The sequence below is a fragment of the Silurus aristotelis genome, assembly GCF_946808225.1.
Source record: "Silurus aristotelis genome assembly, chromosome: 15".
Classification (NCBI taxonomy): Eukaryota; Metazoa; Chordata; class Actinopteri; order Siluriformes; family Siluridae; genus Silurus; species Silurus aristotelis.
In genome coordinates this window covers 19,203,482-19,231,182 of record NC_139588.1, presented here as the reverse complement: position 1 = coordinate 19,231,182, position 27,701 = coordinate 19,203,482, and the positions used below count along the sequence as shown (strand labels likewise).

Sequence of the window (27,701 nt, the reverse complement as noted above, 5' to 3'; positions counted from 1 at the left end):
GTTTTATTATATCGGCGAGGATTGAATATAATTAAGCGATAGCAATGTAAGCGCCGGATTGTGTAGCAGGTCCCTATACGTTTTTTTTTTTCCCTCTCTCTTTATTTTTAAATAAAATAAATTTTTGCTGCTGAGGTTAAAATGAGGGTTGGATGTGTGGCATTAATGATCTGTGTTAATAATTATGTCAGTGACAAGGGAAGTGAGACAAATGTGTGTGTGTGTGTGTGTGTGTGTGTGTGTGTGTGTGTAGTAGTAGTAGTAGTAGTAGTATTAGTGCCCTTTTGCGTAATTTTGCCATTAAAAAAAAGTGAGTCAATTTATGATCCTTGCATATATATACATGTAGGAGGGGGCTGTCCAGCACCGTCCTGTGGTTCACTTCACTGTGCATGGAGTGAAAAAGAAAGCATGCATGAGGTTTCAAAATGATTTTGTATCACTGCCTGCAGGACGCACGCGAACGTCCTTTTGACAGTACGCACTGTAAAAAAGTGGCCAGCATGACTCCTCGTTCTTCTGACGAGTCCAATGAGCTAATAAGAAACTCGAAAGGTATCTCATGAACCAGAGAGCTTCTGCCTCCAGGTTGGTTTCACAGGCTCACGTGCGTTGTTTAAGGATTTGAAACAAAGCCGGACTCTATATTCGACTATATATATATATATCGCGGTGGTGTGTGAAGCACAGTGCAGTCAAGTTTGCTTGGGTTTGGCAGCATGGATTGCTGTGTATGATGCTGAGTGACTTCTCATGAAGAGTCAATAGTCAGTAGTGTGACTGATAGGGGGTGCTGTAAGTCTTTAGGAGCTCCTTGCAGTTGTGAAGAATGAAATACCCCCCAACACACACATATAAACACACACACACTCCATTTCTTTTGTGCGTGTGTCTGTGTGTGAATACACTTCATCGGAATTTGTCCTTCTCTCTGATTACAGTCTTGAGTAATAATGTGTGATAAGTGTATCTATCGTGTGCACATCCCCCATGTGGCTACCTGACATCCCAGAAGTATCGTTCCCAAATCCGCATTCACTTCCCAGCCCTTATCTTAAGCTGGATATAATTCATTCACTTTATTGTCCCTGAGGAACGTCTATGAAATTGCTGCTGCTGTGTGTGTGTGTGTGTGTGTGTGAGAGTTTATTTTCTGAACAGCGAATATAATTAAAGAAAATGTATTGTACCGTGGTGCACATAAAAACATCCCGTGAAGCACCTAGGCATTAGAGAACATCGAAAGATTGTGGACAATTTAGCGTTTTTTTTTTTTGTTCTTTTTGTTTAGTTTTTTCGCACCGGGAGCTCACGGTTCTCTGTACATATCGAGATTTGCTGAAGGGGGAATGAATAGTTTAAGTCGTTATTTGTTTATTTATTTTGTTTGTTTGTTTATTTATTTCCTGACGCTCGTGTCACGTTTGCATCCGAGACGTTTTCTTCATGGACAGGTTTCTGATTAGGCATGAGAGCTAGTTTTTTGGACTACAGTGCTTTAATGAAGGGTTTCACTTAAATTGTATATAGACTTTAAAAAAACTATTTGTTTAAAAGGTTATTAAAGCAATAATAATAATAATAAAAATACATTTTCTTTTATTATGATAATTGATCATTGTGACCGTTCGAAGAGAATTAATTGGACATAATTTCAAAATAATTACTATGTAATTTCAAGGTAATAACAATAATAACCATTACTACTTAATAGCATTATTATTATTATTATTGTTGTTGTTATTAGTATGGTTATTATTTTTATTATTACCATTGTTATTATTATTTACTTAATTTTAGATTTAATTTCCAATTTGAGATTAAATGTGTGTGAGTGTGTGTGTGTGTGTGTGGTTGGCAGTCCCACCTGCATATCCCCCAACCACCCCCCACCCCCCCAGCGTGCCTTGTAGCAGTGCTGGGTATATTTTTTTCTCGGGGGCGAGGGTGCTACTGAACGAGCTCCTGTCCGCCATTCCTGTGGCGTTGGGATCTTTGCCAACTCCATGACATTTATGTTCCTCCTCCGGCGATCTTACTCAACCGTGTGTGAACAAACAGGCTGATGCCTCTTTCATCTCACACCGAGAGCCGAGTACAGATGGCCAGGTGTGTGTCAGCGACGCGGCTTCCGAACTGCTTCGCTTTAAAGGTTTAGGCTGCCATCTCGCAGCAACGTTTCGAGAAACTGCGAGAACATGGAGGGCACGATAGATATGACGAGCACACCAGTACAATCATATTTACATACACACAGCATATCAAGCGCTATTACATGCTGTAAATACTTAACAGGGTTATTAGTGTTACTGAATGATATGTTTGGACGATGTGATGGAGAGGCACATGTTAAGAATGTGACCGTTGTGTGAATGCGACCGTTTGGAAATTATTCAGACTATAAACAAAACCTGGAACCAATATATAAAATGTATATTATCGGAAGAAGGCAGACAGAGCAAGAGCTACATTCTGGGTTACGATAAAAGGAGACCGGTAAGCCACAGAGCAGTAGGGACTAGCGTGACAGAGCACAAATATTCACACAGGAGGTGGTTGTTTGTCGAATATCCTTAACTGATCTGTTCCCAAAGTGCACCTGCGAGGCGGTCTGCGGCTCTCGCGCCCTGTTTGCGGCTTCAGCAAAGCGCTCCTCAGCTTCTACCTGTACAGTGCATGTGCACATCTCCAGCATCCGGTCCAGCGTGCAGAGAAGTAGACCGGAAATAGAGATAGCACTGCAGGATTTTGCACGGCTGTGACACACACACACACACATACACAGACATCTTGTCTTCATCTCAGTTTGTAGTTCACAGGTGTTCTGCTTTTTGCGGTGTGAAGTAAGAGAAAGGCATTTTGTAACTGTAAGACACCACTTGTGCGTTATAGCAGACGTATACTATCTGAAACATGAGCTGCGGTCGCCTATAGGCCAAGTTTAACCTCTGGCAAGGTGAGGACATGGGATTAGTTGGACAGGGCAGCTTTTGAGGGCAGTTTGTGCCTATATTATTAGTCGAAGCAAAGAATACGTTAGAAGTTGTGACAAAAATCTAGCAAATGAACAGCTAGAATTTATAATTTTTATAAAAACCGCTTGATTCATTTTAATTTTTTTCCTTTGTCCAAACAGTTTTTTAGCTTTCAAGGTCCGACATTTTTTGCCTTATGTTTTAAACCGGACCTATGAGGACAATCGCGCTAACCACTTATACGTATCTCACGTAAAATCTTTTCACTTTTTTTATCTGCCAATAAATCCGGTAGTTTTCCGGTAGTGATGATGTTTCGAACACGATGTGACTTGGTGTAATCTATACACACACAAAAAAAGGCATCCTGGATAATTGGATTAATTTTATTTCCCACAAGATAAACAGCAGGTGGAATTGCATTAGAAAGATGGAAGTCATTTGAATGATAACATGGTCTCACCTAAACCTCACATTTTTTTCTGTTTCTTTTTTTTTTTTACAAAATTGTTTATTTAAGAATTATATGGCTTTGAAGCAAGGATTATAAATGTTTGAGCGTGTATTAATCCTAGATCTTGGCTGAGAAAGAAAGACGTAAATCAGAATGTTATATTTTTTTAATTAATGCCATCTCTTTCTTTTTAACCCCCCAGCAGCAGCAAAGGCCAACCATGAAATGGGGGTGGAGCCTCGTTCACCAGGGGTCTGTCCTCCCAGTCCAATGGGCAATGCCGGAGAGAGAGACCTGCTGACCTGCGGCCAGTGTCAGACCAACTTCCCTCTAGGAGACATCTTGGCCTTTATCGAGCACAAGCGGCGGCTGTGCCGTGGGGCTGGAGCCTGCTACGAGAAACCGGGTGATGGAGGTGCCACGTCGTCATCTCCGCATGCTCTGCGAGCTGAACTCACCAGGAGACCCCGCCCTGTGGAGATCGGCATCCAGGTCACACCGGGCGAGGAAGAGGAGGAAGAAAAGCGTCTAACGCCCGCCAGAGGAATCTGCCCTAAGCAAGAGAGTGTACCAACAGGTACGAGGGTGAAGGGGAGGGGGTAGATTTAAAGTGAAATGTGATTAATGTGTACGATGGACCGTACAAAAAAAAATACATGTTCACACATTAATTTATGTGTAGGTGTGTGGAGAGGTGGAGCTTAGCAGAGAACAACCAGGAAGTACTTACGGGTCAGGGTGTGTGTTGGGTTTTGGCAGTGCAACTGTGCTTAATTACTCTCACATACACACCCACACAAACGCATAGACACTCCTTACCTGTTTATAGTGTGTGTGTGTGTGTGTGTGTGTGTGTGTGTGTGTGTGTGTGTGTGTGTGTATACATATATATAATCTTCAACTATTTTTTTTCTTTAGCTTCAGTGGCAGGGGGGATTAATGCATAAATGCACGGCAGTTGTCAGATGACTTTTAATTCCCCCCCCATTCTTTATCTTCCTCTCTCGAACAGACTCTGGCTAAAGGGCAAAATTACATTTCTAGGAAAAATGTTCTTGCCATTTTACCTTGTAAACGTGTTTTCTCACTTTCCGAGATGCACGCTATAACTGTCACAACGCCCTAGCCACTATCAACCCGCTAACTATCTTAACTAACTTGCTGTGTAGGTTACAATTATTATGATATCCAAACATTTGGCTTCATTCCTGATTTGGAGGCAGGAAAAGTGCCATTTTGTACTACTTGGAATGTTGGTTTAAAGAAAGGTATCTGTTAAGTGAGTAAATATAAATGAGGCCTTCAATGACTTGACTGTAGGCAGCTTGAGTATAAAAGGAATGTCTTCTAACATCACTTTACATACCAGTCCTAAAAACAGAAACATTCTCATTTGGAATTGAAATTATTTCAATTCCTCATGTCATAACTCAACAAGAACATTGTCTTCCATGATTGTTTTTCCTCGTTTGCTTTTCAGTCTATAACCTGATTGGCCAAGAAGGGAAAATCTCTTACTTTTCAGAAAGTTGATGGAACCTTTGAATATACAAAAGGAAGTGGGAATATTTTATTGATAAACACCACATTCGGTCTGATATAAAGGTTACGGTAACGTGAATGCTCTTATTTAAAAATAAATGTGTGAAAACACCTTTAGATTGAACAAAAGATGAGCAAACATGGAAAAGTACAAGACAAGATTCAAACTTATCCTCGTTACTAACAGCTTTAATGTAAACTTGAAGTTTATTCAGGAGGTCATTGCCAGCTAGCTGTTATCTAATCCGATCAATCAGACATACGTATTAGGCGCTGCTTGGGGCGAATGAGTAGATAATGAACAGATGTATTATATCTTTTTCCCCAACATGGGTTCACACTAAGAAATACATTGATATGAAAAGTTACAAAAGGTAAAGTTGGGGTTAGTGTTGGTGTCATTTCATGCAATTTATTAGTATTAGTATGAAATTGAATGAAATCCAGACAAATCATTCTTCCTTGTTTAAATTCATGTGGCATTTTCTTTTCTAAGCTTTTTTTTTTAAGAGAACAGGTTATTTTTTGGGGGGTATCAGGTTTTAATAAATGGCTTTGTTAGAGGAAATGAAAGCGTACACTTCGCTACAGAAGTCACTGCCAACGGTGGGTTGTTGTTTCAATTTGGTCTCATTAGCAAGTCACCACTTGATGGGTTCTCCGTACTTCGATAGGATAAAAAAAAAATAAAAAAAACATTTCCAGGTGTTTTAACCCGTTCTTATGTCCTTCTGTGTTGGAATGAAGTTTGGTCAAGGAAGATGACATCAAGCAAGTGCGTGAAACACACCTAAGAACGGATACGATAAAACACTGTTCTTTCTTTCTTTCTTTCTTTCTTTCTTTCTTTCTTTCTTTCTTTCTTTCTTTCTTTCTTTCTTTCTTTCTTTCTTTCTTTCTTTCTTTCGCTCTTTCGCTCTTTCTTTCTTTCGCTCTTTCTTTCCTTCGTTCTCGTAATAAAACATCCTTTTTTTCAGCCCGAAGCACTTTGCCAGCTGAAACCAATTTTCTTAAAAAAAAAAAAAAAAAAAACTCTACATGTTGGGGGGATTTAATATATCACTTCTAATAATGACTTCTTAGAAATAGGAAGGTATTATTAATGAAGTTTTTTTTTTACTGTTTAGTGGGACGCAAAAGAAAGCAAAGCTGCAGGACAACATGTTTAACACAATCAGCATGAGCACAGCAGCAGCTAACCTACAGTACATTAAACACACACATGCACACACGTGCAGATACACACAGAGCTCGGCACTACATCTGAGATTGTCGAGGGGGATTTCCATTGAGGTAGTTCAGTTCACACATACTCACTACACCAAAGTGAATATTTGGACCTTTTCAGGTGAATATTGCTGGATGTTCAGAAAGAAAAAGAAAAACTCGTCTTTACGGGTATCAGCTAAACGCTTGCCCAACAAAAAAAAAAAAGAGGTTTATTCGGTTCTCAGAAACCTAATAGTTAAAAACCTGCTCACACACCTGACATACCACACTCACTCACATAGTCCTAACACCTTTGCATGCAGTTGTCTCACTTTTATTCAGCACAAATATGTAGTTTGTTAAATCTGTAACAGTGTAAAAAAAAAAAAAACATCCCAAATTAATTAAAAGTTGAGATCAGCGGTCTTAGAACTCATAATGTTATGCTCATTGCTGGATTTAGTCCAACGACAACCAATTGCAGCAATCGACTGCTGCCTAAATCCCCATCTAAAAAAACAGCATGAAAGAAAAATCTGCCTAAATCCCCACCTAAAAAAACAGGAAGGCACGGTGTCACGCAAAAATGATGGGACAGCTAAGTATACAGTAGTGGCAATGACCCAAAAAAGTCTAATGGAGAGAAAAGGCTAATCTTATTTCTTCCAACTCACGCGCGATTGTCCGTTTTCTGATCTTCATGACACTAATGAGAAATAGGGAAGTGCATCTCCATAAGTGAGGCGGATGCGATTCCCATCTCAAAGCATTTCCAACGATACGATACGATACATTAAATATGCATATAAAGCATTGCGATACGATTTCTATTTGATTTAGCGCAATACTCTACCTCTGCCATGTTAATCTATATTCGGTCTCTAGCGTTGTGATGCGTCATATTCAGCAGTGGTACTGAGAGAATGTGCAAAATATTGGTCACTTTCTAAATAATATAAGTAGAGTGCATCTACTGATAATTATATATAAATAAATCGTTTTTTACCGATGCAAATATGTTAAAAAAAGATGCATTGCGTATCATGTATCCGATGAACACTTTTTTAATTCGTTAACTTTTTAACGCCGATGCACCGAATCTGTGAATCTTACAATCCCTAATTAGAACGATTATTGAATAATTGCCTTTCAATACAAGTCAGAGCGACTTTATTGTAGGATTGGACACAGCGAACGTGACTGCATAGTCTGGTAAAAATATTTAAACCAAGATAACACAAGGACCATAGTATGTAATGTATAATAAGAAACTTCAACGTCTGAGAGTTAAAAACGCAGCAGATTCATCTTACAGTGCATCATTTCGATCATTTTCAGATTTCCATTTGCAATATAGAAAAAAATGGTGTTTTCATGAAATTCTAGGTATCAGAATTCACAGAGTGGCCGTGCCACTTTACAAAAAGTCATTTTATGGTGATTGTTTTTATTTTTAGGGTTTTATTTGATTGGATGACTCTCAAATATCAGTGGATTTTGTAGCCAACGAGTTGTTTTAAGCAACACACACACACACACACACACACACACACACACACACACACACACACACACACACACACACACACATACATTTTATAAGCTGCTTCAGTTATGGCTGTGATTATCACATCATTAACACACTTATTATTCTTTTCAATCCATTTCCAGTTCATATGCTTATGCAGAACAAATTCATTGTTATTGTTCAGTCCTTATCGCCGTTAGTTCTATTTTCTCATTTCTAATTTTATATCCTCTCATCTTATATTGTGGAAGAACATAGCTCTAGACATTAATGGATTTTATAATATCATATTTAAGTTTTATTTGCTCTTGCAGGTATCTGGTGCAGGTATTTCGGTATGCAGGGAAACCTTTTATGAAAAAGTCACATCAGAATAAGTACTGCATTATATATTGCCTTCATACTTAATCATGCCAAGATTATAAACGTAAATTTCCTTCTCTTTGATCAGATATGGATGGAATTGATATATTGATCTGGATATGCCTCGTGATATAATCACAATAGTGAGAATTGTACTATATTATTATCATTTTATGCATCAATGTAGCTACATTTACTGTTATTCATTATAGTCATGGACAACTATTAGACTTATAGACTCACAATTTTTCTAATTCTGGTCAGAAGGTGTTGGTTTTATGATTTAATGGAACAGCACTTTTTTCTGACAAGTGTATTCGCTGCAAAACAAATCGCAAGTTTATATTTGTTCTCTCGTTTTAATAGTTTATTTAGCAACAGCAAAAATCAAAGGATTTAAAGCGCAGACACGTAACAGTAGTCTAAGACTAATACTAAACAGATTTTTTAAAAGTTAAGAGTATAACCAATATGAAACTTTCTTGAGTACACATTTATTAAGTATTTATGGAAAGAGTCTCCAGTGTCAGCACTTTGTAACATTCGGTTAGTTTTCCACCACAGGAAAGTCTTTATGCTTTTTGGTAACTTGTTAACAATGGTAGCAAGCTGGTAAAAATGGCTGAAGATGTTATAACATGAACAATTAGAGGAACTTGCTTGTTTTGTGGACAGATGTACCTGTAAATATATAAAAAGTAATGTGGTTGTTGTAATTATTGTGGTGTGGGAGGGAGTTAGCACTGGGATGTGCTTCAGGGTGGTATTAGCATGATGTAAAGCAGAGTTACTGTTAGAAATCGGTTGTTGATTATTTTCCTAAAACACATCAGGACATTTTTTATTCTTTTCTTGGAAGCGACTAGGGAAATGAAGGCTGTCTGTTGACATGTAAGGTAGTGAGGAGCTGGGGGGCAAAACTGCATTTTCCCACAGCATTAAAACTTTGCTAATCAAGACTGTAAAGCTTTATGTGTATCTTTGGTCAGGAGGAACGTTTGATTGAAGAAGGTGAGAGTTTAATGAGTACACAATGTTAAACCGCTCGCATCCAACAATGACTGAGAACATCTAGTCATTCGATGCCAGACGACTCACTACGTTTATCTACTGACAGTACTTTGCCATAGGCATAAAAAGATTGGCACCAGAAAAAAATAAAAGGGGGAAGTGGCCTTCATTTCTGTCCATAACCTTTCCTGCTGAGAATGGACTGAGTGTGTAAAGATACAGGACGTTCCTCTGTCCACGGCAGTCCCACAGGTCCAATCCTGGCAAACTGGCAGACGTTTGAACTCGATTGCAGCCTTGGCTGTCATTTGAACTCATTTTCCCCCAGCATCATGCTCCCGCTGGGACAGTTTGACAGCATGGCTGGCTCAAGCATGAGGAAGTTATCCCTGACCTCGAGCATAAGGATCAGTGCCACTGAATTTGTGTAAAAAAGAAAAAAAAAAGATGGACTGTCCTTGTAATATTAGTGTAGAAACTTACTTTCAAAAGTCTCAAAAAGCAATCACACCAGACATTTACAGCTAGATGATTTAGGATAAAGGATTTGGTAGGCTAGCATTTCTAGGCCAGCATTTAATCTTTGCTAGCTTTCTTTTGCAAAAGATAGCATTATGAAATCTTAGCAATTTCTTTTTTTTTTTTTAGGAATCAAACATGTAGGAAAAAAAGGCTAATTTTATTGTCAAAGTTTCACTCTGTTCAAATAAACTAATAAGTCCAAGGGCAATATTTTAATCACCTTTTTTTATTTATTTAATTTTCCATCACTATGTTTCTTATCATCTTCCTTCATCCTTACTTTTGTATATCGGGCCTGGCGAAGTCACTGTAGCCACTGAGATGTCTTCAGTTTTGCTAACTCATATTAGCTAGCTAGCATTAACTAGCTTTTTATGCAACTATTAGCAACACCTTGTCTTTAAGTCTTAAGGTTATCTGAAAAGTTTCACCAAAAGCAACAAGCAAAATTTGTCTAAAGTGTTGGCTTTTCCCAATTCTTTTGTAATTTACATACATTTGTTTGGTTACATGCAAAATGCTACCACACCTTTTTATTCATATTTCTAGCAATTTTTACTAATATACTCTTATTTTAAAAAAATCTAACGTTTGCTAAAATACTGTAAGTGTTTTTACTGTTTTTCTTACCGCCACTTTTTTTGTTTTGTTTCAATTTCGGTGGCATGACCTCACACTCAAAGCTATCAAAGAACTAAAATAAGACTATTTATACAACACTGAATCACATTGTGTAGTAGTGTATTGTATTGAAACAGCTGTCAATTCTAACAGATTCAGTTATTGTCGGGTTTAAATCTGTAAATGTAACAAACTGAAATGATCAGATCACTGATCATGTATTGGTTTGTAAATACAGATAGACATTTTTCATAGATTGTTGCATTAATACATTATTAGTGAGACGTATGTGCTAAACCAGTGGTTTGCAGATCAAGTGGGTGTCAGTCAAGTGTATTCAGGAAGTCTGTTTTTTTTTTTTTTTTATACAGTGCTAGATGTCATGCCAAGCTTTTATATTTATTATTGACTTATTAACCTGTTTGATTTGACCTTAAGCTTCAAATGTAACAATCCGTAACTCAAAAACAAGTTAACTTGAATCCATTTTTTTTTAGTTTAGGAATAATAATAATATAAAGCTCAAAAGCTGTAATAAACAGGCGAAATTTTATTGTACACATAGAATTAATGAGATTAATATTCAAATAGCTGGATGATTTTCACAAAGGGGAATGACTATATTGATTGGAAATGTATTTCACAGCTACAGGAGTCCCTGCATGCACCTCAGATGATAGCTTTGACTTTTCACTACTAAATTAAGAAAATCAAATCCGCATTGTGTATTTTGTTCCAACTAGCAAATTTATCAAACGACACATCTTCGGTGAAATGGCGGAAATATTTCCCGTTCTTAGGTTTTCAAGGTGCACAAATGAAGCACTCTTTAAAAATGACAAATTTCAGTCGAATCAGTGCAGCGCTCTTGCCGTGGCGCATGACACAGCTTCCAGATGTGAGCGTAATCATTGGTAAGTGAGAACGGTTTGTCAAAACCTTTGAGGTTTCTTCTTGTCTAAACGTTCGCCTTGCAAGGCCCAAACCTTGATCAAGACTTCTCCAAAAGACCTTTTGTTTCAGGGTTGCAGATGGTGGTCTGTGTTTCCTATACAACATGTATTTGAGTGTGTCAGATATGTGGGATTGTAAACAAGAAAGGAGTGTCACGGTATAACTGTAAACCACTGCTCTTGATTACGGCGTGTTTCTCATATAAGGCGCTACCTGTTCTGTTCTTCTGCGAAATACGAACGGCATCAATTTTGTCCTCGTTTGCAAAACTGCACACGACACCTACCATCTTACGGTCTGCATTGGGTTTTTTTTCTGTTTTTTTTTAATCTGCCTAAGCAAGCACACGTCCTCGCATGCTGGCCCTTTGCAGTGTTCATCTAATCACCGAGCGTGCTCTCATTTAAATATTAGAGTAGTCTTTAATCATGGAAAGTAATCAGTGTCATGCATATTCATACGGTCCCGGTCTAACAGTCTCATTGTCTCGCTTCAGTGCCAAATCATCTCAGCCAGTCTCTCAGCTGCCTGCTCTGATAGCAAGAGCCTGGTCCTGTGCCAAATATATAAAAAATAAAAAAAACAACATCTCAAGTTTGAAAGAACTTCTTGCGCATTTATATGTCATCCCTGAAGAGAGAGGTGTGAGTGTGCGTCTTGTGAGTCTTGTGTGTATGTGCGTGTGTGTGTTTGTGCGTCTGAGAGGAGAGATTTTCGAAAGATGGCGAGACTGATCCCTGTTTCCGAGCGATGAATATTTGCGCAGGGGCTCAAGGAAAACGGCATTTGCATAATGACTTTGTAGTTCTGCATTAATTAAATTTGCATATGAAACTGCGTTAATTACCTCTGATCATCTAGTTTTGACTCCGCCGCATTTGATGTCCAGCCTTTGGGGTTGTGATTAGAGGTTACAGTGGCATTTTGTGTTTGTGTGTGTGTGTGTGTGTGTGTGTGTGTGTGTGTGTCTGTTTGTGCGAAGACGATAGGTGTGTGTATGCATTTGTGACAGTTAGTTAGTGGCGAGAGATTGTTAGCGGATATGAAAACCATTTTCTCACACTGTCACTCAGAGTACACAGGATGAGTGAACTGTATCTGTGTGTCCTCCGTACCCTCTGTACAGAACTGACTATAAAAGGGCTGATGTACACCTTGATATCATGTTTTTCTTTGGTAAGGTTCAATAGTTTTTGGTTGAAAAGTCTTCATTTGGGATCTGTTAACCAGGTTGGAACAAATGAATGCATTCATGACATTATAATTTATTTTAAAAAAGGCTTTATAGTTTTCTAGAAATGTTCACAATGCATAAGTTACTGTAAATTATGGAATATAAAAGCAGGGTTTGGTATGTTATGTATTACCAATATCACAAATTCAAGTTTGATAACGTCATTGTGATCAGATGTGAACTGCACACACACACACACATACATATTATAACTTATGAAGCTGACAATCCATCTGTTGTGAGTCATTTATTAAAGGGGATCAAAAATCCAGGCAGGACTCATGATGCGCTAGACAACGTGGGACTCTTTGGTATTGATTTCATTATGCATAAAAATTACGAGATTAATGGTTGCAATGCATCATATAGAATTATATCAACGTGTATGGCGTCATATGCACCACTCGTGTGTCCATATTTGATTTTAGAAAATGTAGCTGAATGACTCTGTATTGATCGTTAGCATTATGTGTATGGCTTTAAACGAAATGCTTAGTCAGTCATTCTAATCTCTGTGTTTAGTACATATATAGTGTATGCTAAGACAATCACAGTTTTTTTAACTCTTCACAATTACCTGACAAATAAGTTATTCATTCAATTCATTTATAACACTAAGTTATAGAAATAATTAAACCCTAATTATCAATTATTGTTTTGACAAAACAAATGTATGTGACTCTACATTGAAGAACACATATTACTGACAAAAACCTATTGAAAACTTTTGAAAACAATTCAACAGCTATGGACAAAGTTGAACTGCAGCATTTCTGCTTTGGGAAATATTTTGCCATAATCTCAACAATGGCTTCACTGGAAACAAATTAGCGGTTTATTTAATTTTTTTTATTATTAGTTGGTTGGGTTTAAAAAAAAAAAACACACATACCATAGACAAATCTACCTTGTCAATGAGAACAGGTTACAATCCAATAACTTTCTACCCTCCAGGGCTTTTGCTTTGGAAAAGGCTCATGGGCTTGGGATTGGAGGTGTGGTTATCAGTTCTGGCCCAGACCACCCCAAGGAAGGCTGATTGGTTTTTCGAACCCAGCTCCATGCTGGATCGGTTAAAGTGCGGCAGAAAAGAGCGACACGCCATGTGCTTTCCACTCGCCGCCCTGCAAGGAGTTAAAGTCTCCCACATGAAGGCATCAAACGCTCCACATACCGCTTTATGGTAGTCATATGGCAACCGATTTGATATTTTTCCTACCACAGCAGGGAATAAAACTCGCCACTAATTTAGGCTGCAAGCGCCGCCGCTAAATTTCAGCATGTGCTGACGGTGTTCACCAGATGTTTTCCTTTTGGTCCCTCTCGCTTTTCAGCCCTCGTGCTGTCCCCCCACCCTCTCTCTCTCTCTGGACTTGCCTAACGTTCTCTCACATTTTGTGCGAAGCTGCCTGGCTGTGGCACAAGTTTGGAAAACAGAGACTAAGTTTTTATTACAATTATTAAAAACATCATTGCTCTGGTTATAGTTTTCAGCATGTGAGGAATCATGTCCCATCGGATCTGTCAGCAACAGCTCGTTCTCATCGTGTCTCTCAGAGCTAACCGCAACGCTGACGCCCAGATGCGACCCCTCTCCGCTTCTGGAGCGCGTTTAAGCCTGTGCGATTTTCTGCTTCTTTACGCATTTTTTTCTTCTTCTCCTGCTCCTTGATTACACGATGACCTCTACATTACGTGGGTCATGTTCCATTAAGACACAGCACGTCATATCACTTCATTGAAACAATGTTTTCCTAGTGTATTATAACCGCGTATTTACAGAGCCTCGGCCTTTTTTTTTCCGCATTCTGAGTCTGTCGCGCTGGCTTGCGTCCTCTCGGGAAGGTATTAAGGTGAAAGTGCAGGGTGCTGTACGTTCTAAGAGAGACGCGCACAAACACACTCTCCTTGTGAGCTCCTTGTGAAAACACTCCTCCCTTCTTTTTTTCCCGCTCCCAAAGGTTTAGCTCTCCGTCCATCAGCACTCAGATGAACACCTTTTTTCGAGCAGAAAACTAGCCAAGCTGAAGTAGTAAAGCGAGATCTGACGCTGCGGCTGTTTAAAGCAAACAGTTTGCCTCCGCAGACATTACAACGTCTCACGTCTACAGCGAGATCTCTTTGCCCGAGCTTAATTCAGTGGTAAAGTGTGGTGTCGGCTTGAGCGTTTACCAGCCAGAACGTAAGCTCAGTTTCAGCGGCTTTGCTCGCCACCGTTATTGTCGTTGCGTTCTGGGTGGCATTATAAAAACGCAACCGCTTTTAAACACCAAAGTTCTCATACGCTTTTTTTTTTTTTTTATGGCTGTTTTATCCCCCCCCCCCCCCCCCCTCACTCAAAACTGTCTGTCTCTTTCACTGGCGCTGATTTTGATCTGTCTTGATGTGATAAATGCCGCGTGCTGACCATGACTGGGCCATATGCCGCCGCTTTGCTGTGGATACTATTTTCCCCTGTGCAGCAAACACAAGCCAGACCTCGCCTCTAGAATCACGTACGTATGCTGTACTCTCTCACGGCTGGAGAGTTGATCATTGGCAGTTTCACCTGGCTTCTTCTCTGTATGACATCTCTCGACAAATCAAAACCGGTTTAGCTTTGCCTACGGCAGTCCTAGCCTGTTCTGTTCACTGAAATACGGCTCAGTTTTTAAGATCACCACAGACGGAAAATGCTGCATCATGCTAATAAGGACTCACGTCATTACAGTACATAGGTTTATCTCCGAGAGGTTATGGACACCATGGTATCACAAGTACCCTCCTTTGTCCCCGCTGGAGCCCCTGTGAAATGAAATAAGGCCCTGATCGTATCAGGTTTTGCTGCATGCCAGCACAGGCTTGTCCCGCTGGCTCACTGAGTTAGCCATGGCTCTGGCGCTACAGGCACTGCTGAGATGAAAGAACCTCCTTAACCATAAGCTATGTAGGGAACTGAGCCAGGGACTGAAATGCATCGGCGTGATAACAGCCAAGGGAAAAACGAATCTCCTCTTGTTTATTTCCCCCACGGCTGCAGCCAGGAGAAGGGTACATGTTGTTGCGAGGGGGGATTCAGCTGGTTGACGTGGCCATTTCTGTTTCAACCTAACTGGCATGAGATATTTAGTTCATTTTTAGGTCATTTATTGCTTTCTGTTAGTTTATCTTAATCTATATCTTTGTATTAGTGTCATAATCTGATTTGTCTCAGCATTGTTTGCATAGTCACATATTCTCTTCATCTTTTTTTGTCATTAGTCTTATTTGCTCATTTCGCCTTCATTTTTTCTCTTCTCTTCTCTTCTCTTCTCTTCTCTTCTCTTCTCTTCCCATTCGATCTCTTCTTCCTTTCCTTTCCTTTCCTTTCCTTTCCTTTCCTTTCCTTTCCTTTCCTTTCCTTTCCTTTCCTTTCCTTTCCTTTCCTTTCCTTTCCCCTCTCTTCTCTTCTCTTCTCTTCTCTTCTCTTCTCTTCTCTTCTCTTCTCTTCTCTTCTCTTCTCTTCTCTTCGCAGCTACATGTTTGTTTCTGATTATGTGATCTAAGGTAGGAACTTACTTATTTTCAAAGTCTTGTTCTACACAAACACACACACACACACACACACACACACACACACACACACACACACACACACACACACACACACACAAGAACAGGACCACGCGCACACACACATACACCGATCGGTAATATGGTCAGCTTTGAGGCTCGATGCCAGCACGCATGGCAGTAAGGTGGCTGGCATGTGTGGCGGCTCCTGCCATCATAAGGGCCGGGGCGGCATCTGAGAAGCCGTTTTAATAGCACACACACACGCACACACTGATTATAGCAGCCTGATTGCTTTGGAAGGCACTCTGAAGGTCTGCTGAGTTTTACAGTGGCCTTTAAATGGGTCTAGATGCCTGCGCTCAGCTGGGGACCATTATGGGGTACGTTATCCCAAAAAAATGGCGGGGCAATTATTTCCCATACGGGACTGTTCTGCATGCCATTTTGCTCTCACACATACACACACACACACAGAAGTGCACATACACACACAAACAAGACATGACATGCTTGTTTTGTGCATTTATGAATTCCAGGCTTCCTTGTGCAAAATTGAAGAGATCAATATGCACCTCCCACAGTTATGATGAACATGTTGAAGGATCATTCCTGACAGTCGGAGCTACCTGCACTCACGCTGATTCTTTTAGTCTTCTGTTGGAATTGTTGGTGTGTTTGTGTGAGTATGTGTAATAGAGAGAGTGAGAGAGAGAGTGTAAAGCCTGTGGATGTGTGGGTGGGAGATGGTGCCCATCCAGGAGAAGATTGACGAGATGCATAGCGCCCAGCTCACGTTCTCTTTGATCTTGTTCCTCTAGCTTGTTTTTTTTTTTCTTTCTTCCCTGCACGGGCGGTCTGCATCTGCCTTTAACCGCAAGCTCAAGTGTCATTTATCAAACCCCTCGAGCCCTTCGCCATCGGTAGCTCATGCCAGCCAGGTCTTAGTGTAACGACACATACTGGGGCTTGTGCCCGAACCATGATTCAGGCTTGCTGCAATGCCATGAAAGCTTAGCTAGTGTACTCTGTATTACTGTGGCCAGGCCAGGAGTTATAGCTCTTATTGACAGAGTTGTCTTTCCACTTATTTTTCACTGTCTGCTTCTGCCTCTGGCACAGGACCTTCCCCTTCTCGCTCCCTTCATGTCTAGCTTATGATGGCACACCATTCGGGCCGGTGCGTGTTTTCAATTATCTGCTTGTACATCCTAGTCTGGGCTGTAAGAGACGGAGATGTAGCACGCACTCTGGCAAACACACACTTTTGCACAAACACACACCACCTGCTGAAAAGTGGGCATCAAGCCAAGATTTATGTCAGAGTGTTTATAGAAGTGAGGGAAGCACTTATGTCCAGTCTTCGTTCCTAAGTCCATTTTAAGTGTGTGGTGTGTATGTAGCGCAGCCACATCTCTCTTCGGTCATCCTGCAGGTGGAGCCACAACCGGTCTGCTTCTAAAACGTGTGTGCCTTTTACAAAGGCTTAGTTGCTCCATAAACCCCCAGTGTTTCACTGCAGATAAGCTGCTTTCCTCAATAAAGTTGCCTCTTAAACTTAGGGAGAAGTTTCTGGATTCCACAATCAGAGGCACTAGGATCTAACATGGCGAGCATGGTGAAAGGAATCTCCTTAAAACTAATACCGATGTACATCAGTGAAGGCTGATCACAGATATTAAAAATGGTAGAGCCCTGGGGCTCACTGTAGGCATAAAACTGTTGCACTTAGGAAAACCCAGACACACACTGAGTAAAACGCAAGCGGTTTAACTCTGCCATCATGCTGTGCCTTTTCCGAATAGCAAGGATGGTAAATTCTTGCCGTTACTCTGCCCACAGTACGCCCATGTTGTCAGCAAGCTCTTTGCTTTAAAAAAAAAAAAATTACTAAGAATCGAAGCAGGCAAGCAATGTCACGGCTGTATTTCACACACAGCTTGTTAATCGCTGCTGATGACATGTTAAGGCTGGTTTATACTTCTGCGTATTCGTGCGTTTGTGTCACAAAGTGTGGCATGCAGAGGCACACCAACAGACTGACATGCAAACCTGCAAAAAAAACGAATAGTTTTCACAGACAAAAATTCCTAAACTGTTCTTGGCGTCTCTAACACTGATTGGATGAGATCAGGAGGTGTGTCCTGTTGTGTAACAAGAAGTGTTGTGACTCTTTGTGTAAATCTATCTATCTATCTATCTATCTATCTATCTATCTATCTATCTATCTATCTATCTATCTATCTATCTATCTATCTATCTATCTATCTATCTATCTATCTATCTATCTATCTATCTATCTATCTGTCCGTCCGTCTGTCCGTCTGTCCGTCTGTCTGTCTGTCTGTCTGTCTGTGTAAGCAAAACTAAGAAAGGTTGGTTGCTTAGTGGTTAAGGCACTGGCCTCTTTATTAAAAGGTCACATGTTCAAGTCACAGTATCACCAAGCTGCCACTGCTGGGCCCTTGAACAAGGCCCTTAACCCTCAACTGCTCATTTGTAAGCTGCTAAGGGAGTCTGACAAATACCAAATTCTTACAAGGTATGATGAAAGGAATAAGTAAACCGTATTGTTTATGATATAATGTTTCGAATAGAATCATCTTTTTTTCTCCGTGAAGAGAATCTGAAAAAATCAGGTTGACTATTTGCTCAGTCGGGTTTAAAAAGTAATATAGCAGGGTTTTTGTGATCGTGAACATGCCAGTAATTGACTCCGAAATATCACATCCGCTCTGCTACATCACCATTCACTGCACACTGTACTCAAAACTACATTAAAAATGCAGATGAAGAGATAAAAAACAAGCCGTGTAACAGTGTAACAGTCAAGCAGTGTCACAATGAAGCAGTAAAATGAATTTATCCGAACAGGCACCAAATGTAGAGGGTCAGTTATCAATACTGCAAGAATCTATAAACTCGTCTAGAACGAAATCTACCTTTACCTCTTATCATTATGTATATTTCTCTTGTCTTTTGTTTGTTAGTTTTTTTTTCCTTTGTTCCACAAAAGTCAATCATAATCTTCTGTAAGATATGCGATAAGATGCTTTATAGAGTCTTATTTTTTTGCCGTGGTGAGTTGTTGTTTTTTTAAAAGACAGCTAGTCCATATACCAGGCAGCCCTGCTCCACGGCGTTGTAACGTGCGAGCAATTACAACGGACAAGAATTTCGAGATGTGCCCCTGCACAGAAACCTGTTTACTTGAAAAGCAATTATGATGGAAGCCTGAGGGCAGCTTATAATTTCCTGAAATTAAGTTTGGTTTTGGATGATACAACTGGTTAACGAAGACATCTCAAAGTAAGCATGGTCATGCTTCAAATTTGTTTCATGGTTGTTGGTACAGTGTAGAAGTTTTAGTTTCATGATTTCTTTTCTTATTAATATTAAAGTGTTTCATTAATGCTGTTGCAATGGGATTTGATCTGATAACCTTCTGGTCATTAAGGCAGATTGCTTAGCTACCATTTATAAATGCTGTGTGGTCAAGTCTGAAATTGTAGTAGATCGTATACCAGTGTGCTTCCTGATAATCCCAATGGACTAGCATCTAAATGATATACCCCAGCTGCCACATAATACCCATAATGCCCTGTGGATTGCCCTGCATGCAGTGTTGCAAATAAGAAGGTGCTGTTTGGGATTTAGAAACCTGTTCCACTTCATTGTGGTACTTTTTTTTTTTTTTTTACGAGCGCACACGATTCAGGCATGACTACAATGGACTGGTTATGATTAGACATATTGAGAATATCAAGATTTCAAAAGAGAGATAGCAAGAGGTCTCTCTCATTCCCATGCACAAAAACACACACACACACACACACACACACACACACACACACACACACACACACACACACACACACACACACACACACACACACACGCACACACACATATCCTAGTGTGTATCTATGGCAGAAGCAGCTTTTCCCTAGCAATGGCAGCATGCCCCACATCACCATGCATGCATGCGTGTGTGTTGTGTGTGTGTGTTTGTGTGTGTATTTGTGTGTGTGTGTGTGTGTGTGTGATTTGCATGGCAGTCTGGCCTCTTGATTAGCCGCCATCATCTGAAACAAGACATCAGCGATGCGAGGTGAGGCCCCGTGGGTGCCCAGGAGCTGCAGATCACAGAAATGCTAATGTGGGCACCGTGCCAGGTGTCACACAGTGGGTGACAGGTTCTCAGAGGGGGCGTGGGCGCTGCCAGGGGGGGGTCACACTCTGTGCGTTATCACCTCGTCCTTTGTTCTTTATGCAAATCCACCGCTGTAGCGTCCTCCGCTGCTAGGAATGTGACACGTTCTGGAAGCCGAGCTCCCAGAAGTGCAAGGCGTAAGGCTTACAAACACACACACACACACACACACACACACACACACACACACACACACACACACACACACACACACACACACACACACACACACACATCACTGTGACTGGCAATGTCTCTCTCTCTCTCTCAGATCACTGAACATGGACGGGCATTGTTGTGCCACTCGAAGTGTTAGCGATAGCATCCATGTTAGCATCCCCTTCTTCTTAAGACAAGAGACTTCTGAACTTTCTCAGAGATAATTAAATATCAAACACACCCCCCTTAACCATTACAAGCATGCTAATCGCTTACAAAAAAAAGCAGAATGTCATCATTTTCAATGAGAGCTAAACCCTGAAATGTCTCTCAAAGGACAGCTTAATTGGCTGTGAGGTTTTGTGACATCAAATCCACGAGGGTGGGGAAACTTTAATGCCGGACCACCTCTAATACACACACGCATCATTAATCACATACACACAGACACAATGTGACGCCCCTCCTCTGTGATTAGCACAGAGAGCCGCATATCTTATAACAGCCGTGACTCAACTTAGCTATTTAACCTGTAATCCCTGCATTATTTATGGAAGTGTGAGGGGTGGGGGGGATGAAATGAGGCCATTAGGCTCTCACAACGAACACCCCGAAAGCGAAAAGGCACTGTGCTAACTGCTAGTTGACCTCCACGGCCCACAGCGAGAGCTTTTTTTTTATCACGGACCACCGTAATTGCTGCAAATTGAATCACAGAGCGAGTGGCAATGATTCCTTAATGAGCACTTTTATTGGCTGGAGCAGTGCAGTGTGGCACCAGCCCTGCCCGGTGCCATGCGGTGCAACCCAATGGGCCGTGATCAGATGGAGATTTGTGATCCTGAGGTGGCTGATGGGTAATTTCACACCATCACACCACACAAGCTGCCGTCGCAAGACATGGCTCTCTGATGGGTCATTAGCATATTTTAACTTATTCATGATGGGCTTCTCTCATTCTGTCTCTCTCTCTCTCTCTTTTGCTCTCGCTTCCTCTTTCTCTCGCTCTCTCGAGCTTGTTTTGAAAGTTGATGAAATTTGTCTTTGGTCGTCATTAGGCCTGCCTGTCTGTTAGCTGACACGCTCCTTTGGCAACATATGGCTCTTTCTGTAAGAAGTGATAAGATGCAAATTGCCAGAGCTTGAGCGCACATTTATGGCAGAGTAGAGACGCACACTCATAAAGAGACCCACACACACACACACACACACACACACACACATTCAAGCCAGTCCCTCTCCTCACACTCCCTTTCTATCACTCTCTCTATGTCTGTCTCACTGCCATATCCCATCTCCCACCTCTCTATCTCTATTTAGAAAAAAAAAATCCAGTTTCGGCACTAAGCAGTCACTTGAGGAATGTGTGATCTTGACGAGGTGTCATTAGAACTCATGGGGGAACATCAATTACGTCCACTCCTAATCCACACTTCAGCTCCGGGCTGAGTTCCATGCACGCCAAGAAGGGAAAAGGAGCACATTTATATTTTAGCATCACCCCCCCCGTCTTCCTGCTCCCTCCTGTCAGCCATGTGTGTGAAGGCCGGCCAAACTAAACACGGACATCAGGCCTCCACACTTCTCTTCTCATCTCCAACAGAGCAGCACCAGTGGGACTCTGGCCATGCCATACAAGCCGCTGGCCATGGCCCCAATAACACCCTTTGGCCCCTGTCAGCCGTAGAGACAATATCACAGTCCCATTAGTGCATGACAGCTCTACACACATGCACACGCATAAAAAAAAGAAAGCAATACTCCCCTACTCTGTCTAGAAACAATTGACAACATGACCCATATTGTTAGTTAGAAAAACACAACTTTTCATGAAGCATATCATATTTAATTTATTGATAATAATTCTCTTTCTGACTTTTTCAGCCAAATTGTTATGAATTTTTCCCATATATGTATTTTACATTCATATTCCGCAAACGTTATACAGTGTATGAATGCATATGGTCGTAATTGTAATGCAGTCTTTTAAGCCACAGTAAAACTGATCACCATGAACCCTTGTATTTTCTCTCTTTTTCTTCATCTCGTCTTTCCCTGCCTTTGCTACACATGTATTCCCATATGTTAATAGTGTGTGTGTGTGTGTGTGTGTGTGTGTGTGTGTGTGTGTGTTTGTATGTGTGGATGGGTGTGTGTGCATGTGAATTGAGCTGTATATTAAAGCCTGTCTGGCATTAGCATTAGCATAATGCGTTGAGGCCTTAAGGCTGTACCTGCCATCTGCATTAGGCTCCAGCCTTCAGGGAGTCTCAGGAAGACGCTCACACACCAACCCTCCACCCTACGGCCCTTGATCCTTACCCAGTCACGTACAGACACATCCTCTCTGCCGAGGGTTTAGAGAACAGCAGGCACCGTGAGGCCACTGATAACCTGGCAGAGTATCAGGCGATTCGGCTTTCCCACTTACAGCGATGCAATTTTCATTTTGTCTCATAAAATGGCTGTCACCCGAGTGCGGCGAGATGCCGCTCACATGTTGCCTGTTTAATTTTTAAAGTGAAATGATCCATGAACCTCATCATAGAGAACTCTTCCCTTTGATTACACCCAAAGCCATCGCGGCGAACAAACAGATGCAGGAATGACATGAAATCTATTAAATCGTGCCATCAGAGCCTCTCCGAGGAGTGTGTTGCAGAGTTAAGCGCTAATATTGATGCGTTTATTCACACCATGTACCCTTGTGTCTTGCAGGGAAAGACGAGCCTTCTAGCTACATCTGCACCACATGTAAGCAGACCTTCACCAGCGCCTGGTTCCTGCTGCAGCACGCTCAGAACACACATGGCATCCGCATCTACCTGGACAATCACCCTTCCAGCTGTTCTCTTACACCCCGTATGGCATTGCCCCCTCCTCTGGGAGCAGATGCCCTGCCTCGCTCGCCTCTTGCCAGCTTTCTGGGAGACAACAGCAACCCGTTCCACTTGCTCCGCATGGCAGCACCTCTTCTGCGAGAGACTCAGCCTCCCGGATACATCGAGACCCGCTTGCCATCTACACCACCATTTGTAAGCCCACCTCTACCACCCCGTCAACCCCTTGAGCGTCTGGGCCCAGAGGAGATGGGCATTCTTACACAGCATCCCAGTGCCTTTGAGCGGGTGATGCGCTTGGCCCCAATGCCAATGGAGCCACCATCCATGGATTTCTCCCGCCGCCTCCGTGAGCTGGCCAGCAACAACAACAATAACGGTGGGCCCACACCTCCTCTCTCACCCAACCGTATGCCCCCTGTGCACAGGCTTCTTAGCCCCACACTCTTTCAGCCTGGTGCCAAGCCAGCACCATTTCTGGGAACACCAACACAGCCTCTTCCGGCTGTTCCCAGGTCCAGCTCTTCACCTACTTTGGGACAGGGAGGCAAAGTCAAATCCTGTGAGTTCTGCGGAAAGACATTTAAGTTTCAGAGTAATCTGATAGTACACAGGCGCAGTCACACCGGTGAGAGGCCTTACAAGTGCCACCTGTGTGATCACGCCTGCTCTCAGGCCAGCAAGCTGAAACGGCACATGAAGACCCACTTACAGAAGTCAGGTTCGTTGAGCAGTTCGCCCGATCGGGGCAGGCGTGACTCAACAGGAGAGGAGCAAAAGAGTGGAGAGGGCAGGGAAATACTGGACAACGATGAAGATGAGGAAGACGAGGAGGAGGACGAGGAAGAGGAGGAGATAGAAGAGCAACAGAACGGCAATAGCAGGCCTGCATCTAATCTTAGCATGGACTCTGAGCTCAGCAGAAACCGGGAAAATGAGCCCCAGCCTTTGATGACCGAGAAACCACTCTCAATCAACAGAGGGATGGAAAGCCAATATAACAACATCGACAATCACCTGAGACTGCCTTTGGGCAAGAGGCTGAGGGAAGAGGCAGATGCAGATTCATCAGCCAGAGGAATAAATGCAGAGGGTCAACCCATGGTTAACGGCAGGGGCTGCGGTCTCGAGGACTCCATGGTGCGTTTGTTCCAGCAGAAGCCCGCACCAATCTCTAGCCCAAACCTCTCTAGCTCCTCAGCCAAGAGGATCAAAATAGAGAAAGACATGGAGCTTCCATCGCTGCCACTTATTTCTTCTGAAAATGTGTACTCTCAGCTGTTGGCTGGCTACGCTGCTTCCCGCCACTACATCAGGGAGCCCTTTCTGGGCTTTGGTGACTCTCGGCAGTCACCTTTCGCCACCTCATCTGAGCATTCCTCCTCAGAGACGGGCAGCCTGCGCTTCTCCACACCTCCTGGGGAGCTGCTGGAAGGCGGAGTGTTGTCAGGACGGAGTGGCAGCAGCACACCACACCTCCATCTCCGAGGTCCGGGTCCTGGCAGGCCTCCTGGTTCTAAAGAGAGCCGGAGGAGTGACACGTGCGAGTTCTGTGGCAAGGTGTTCAAGAACTGCAGCAACCTGACAGTGCATCGGCGCAGCCACACAGGCGAGAGGCCGTACAAGTGCGACCTGTGCAGCTATGCCTGTGCACAAAGCAGCAAGCTCACGCGCCATATGAAGACCCATGGCCAGTTCGGCAAGGAGGTGTATCGCTGCGACATCTGCCACATGCCCTTCAGCGTCTATAGCACCCTTGAAAAACACATGAAGAAGTGGCATGGTGAACACTTGATGAGCAACGATGTCAAACTTGAGCAGGCTGATCGAGCCTAAGTTATGTGCACTAAAGCACATAGTTCAGACAGTGTGACAAGTTTAGCTGGAAAATCATTTGAATAAGTCTAACTATAGAGTTTTTGGAATGATTTGGTGTTACATTTTTTTTCGATTCATGTTTTTTTTTTTCTAGTGCCACCTGAGAAATAAGAACGTTAGTAAATGTTTGTGGATGGATTTGAAAAAGCCCTGCTGGCATTCCCGGCAACCACCAGGAATTTGTCCATTCTGAATCCATGGAGCCTTTCTACTGTGCAATAATTTCTGTATTTATTGGATCATTTCTTGATGATACTTGGCATGTGCAGGTATATTATGGCATGTGCAGGGGTTTTAATGCATTCCTTTGTTCGAATATTATTTTCAGACACCATTTTAAGATGACACATACTGAGATTTCGGCGTTCTGCCACCAGTTTTTGTTCGAGGAATTTCCTGAAAGGAAAAGTGGTCATTTTAACCTGCTAAATTCTGAAGAAGTTGTACTTCGAAATAAAAAAAAAAATCAGAGTGAGATTCTTAATGTGTACTACTGCTGTTTGCAGTCACACCAGTCGTGGGTGATATATTAAAAACATAAAGCACTGAATGTCAACTTGACAATAAATATGAAACAAATTCGAAAGATACGGAATACCAAGGATGTCTCAGGCAGCTGGATGACAGTTTGACTGTATTTTAATGATTCCCTTTCGACCACCATCCAGCTGAATATGTTCTTGATATGATTGTTTTTTATGATTTCAGCTGGCACGCTTAAAACAAAACAAATTCTTCCCCACAACAATACACTTGTTTATACATTCTTGATTTATTCTATTCTTCCTAAGGCTGGTAAAATGATATCCTTTTTGTGATCCAAATGTTTACATTACCACAAATTGTAAAACAAAATATACCATTCAGTGTATATTTTCTTAGCACACATGGGTTAATGGGTTTGGCATTATAGCAGAGTAGACATACCAATTAGCTTATTTTATCCTGTTTTAAAAACCATGACATTCCGTTGACGTTCTTTCCATACTAGGCCCAAAGTGTTAGAACCTATTTTAACAAAACCTCAGCCCAGACCATTTATGTACCTGGTCTGCAGTATTACAAATGTCTTATTTACAAAATTGTTATCAAAATTGGTTTGTTATGGTAACATTCAAGTGGCTGCTTAATTTCCAGAGCATTGTGGAATGATCTTATGTGCTTGTATTAGACGTCGGAGGCCTCCACACCTCCTATTTCTTACACTTCACCAGTTCAGAGGTCTGTTACGGCTTTAACAAACGACCCTCAAATCTTAGAAATCTCAGGCTGCTGCTTTATCTTTGCTGTAGACATTTTTATTTCCTGTTTTAGTTTTTTCATTCCAAATTAAGCTTATATTCAGCACTTAATTAAACTGCTGTTTTTTTTGGTTTGTTTTTTGTTTTTTTGAAGTTGGTATCTTCTTGAAAGATTTCCTACATTTCTTACCTGATCTTTAAACCTAGCTTACCATGTGCAACTCTGTATACGTCTTTTGGGTAGCATACGTTCAAAACAAGGTAGCTTAAATGGCAGAGATGTTTTAAAACAAGAACCAGAGTATGGTTTAAAGAAACTCGGGAGACAAACTGGCCCAAATGCTCGTGTTTTACTGCCGAGCAGTACAACATGCATGGGAACAATTATGCAGTGTGTACACTTGTAAAAAAAACAAAAACATAAAAAAAACATTCATTTCATTCAGACAACAAGAAATCATAAAGGAGAGGTTAGATATTTATGCATTTGATGTGCATCTGTGTACTACCTTTCAGAATCTATTTTAACGCACAAGTTTGTCCGAGATGACCAAGCCATCTAGTTCTTCACTGATATATAGAGCTGGATCTTCACCAGCTCGTAAGAAATTCTAGAAAAAAAAAAAAAGAACGAAATGACACTCTGTCTTTAAAATAATGTTTACAGTGTTGAAGTACAAAGAAAACAAATTCCTGTGTAAATGTGTTTTAAAAGAGAATAATCTCATGTCTTTTCTACCACTTTTGAATGCCATAGCAGGGTTGGTTGTTTGTTTTATTTTATTTTTTTTCATTTTTTATTTTTGGTGCAGGGTCCCTCATTAAATTTTAATGGATATATTCGTATATGTTTTGTTCACTGTTAAAATACACAGTGTATTTGTATACCAGTGGCATTTTATGAAACAATGCAAAAAAAAAAAAATCTTTATATTTTGCAGTCCATTATAAAATTGTGACTCTATCCAAATGTTTTTTTTTTTTTTTTTTCGTCTCTATACCTGTTCATAATTTTGGTAAATTCATCCTTGTGAGGATGTAAAAAAAGAAAATAAAAAGGAATGAAAATTCAACTTGCTTTTTGAATCGCTGTTTCGTGTCGAACATCCAGATTCGAATGATTAAACACCAGTTTTGGAAAGAAGGGTGTAATTAATAACATTTTATCTGAGAACATTTAATACAATATCATAAGCTACTAAATTAAATAGTATAAAACTAAATACTAAAGGATAAATAAATAAAAAATTTTGAATAGAGAGCGAATGAAACAAATAACTAAATAAATAAATATAGGAGCGAAGCTACTGTCAGTAACAATGGTCCATAGAAAGTAAATCTTATTGGCACCAGGATTATGTGAGGATTTTAAGTTTCAGGTTTGACTGACTGGTAAATTCAGTTATTTGAAAGCTTCAATAAATCT

The 27,701-nt window shown here is 41.1% G+C and overlaps 1 protein-coding gene across 5 annotated transcripts in view; it reads left to right on the top strand.

The window, feature by feature from the left end:
- bcl11bb (BCL11 transcription factor B b) overlaps positions 1-27,348 on the top strand; it is a 31,609-nt gene extending 4,261 nt beyond the window's left edge. For 3 of the 5 annotated variants that reach the window (XM_083562489.1, XM_083562488.1, XM_083562487.1), the window contains 2 exons: positions 3,632-4,006; positions 23,035-27,348. In XM_083562489.1, the coding sequence (XP_083418615.1) occupies positions 3,632-4,006; positions 23,035-24,992 (2,333 nt within the window). In that variant the 3' untranslated portion in view covers positions 24,993-27,348. The remainder of the gene's footprint in view (positions 1-3,631; positions 4,007-23,034) is intronic. The other 2 variants (XM_083562491.1, XM_083562490.1) reach the window with 2 other exon arrangements.
- The last annotated feature ends 353 nt before the right edge of the window (positions 27,349-27,701 follow it).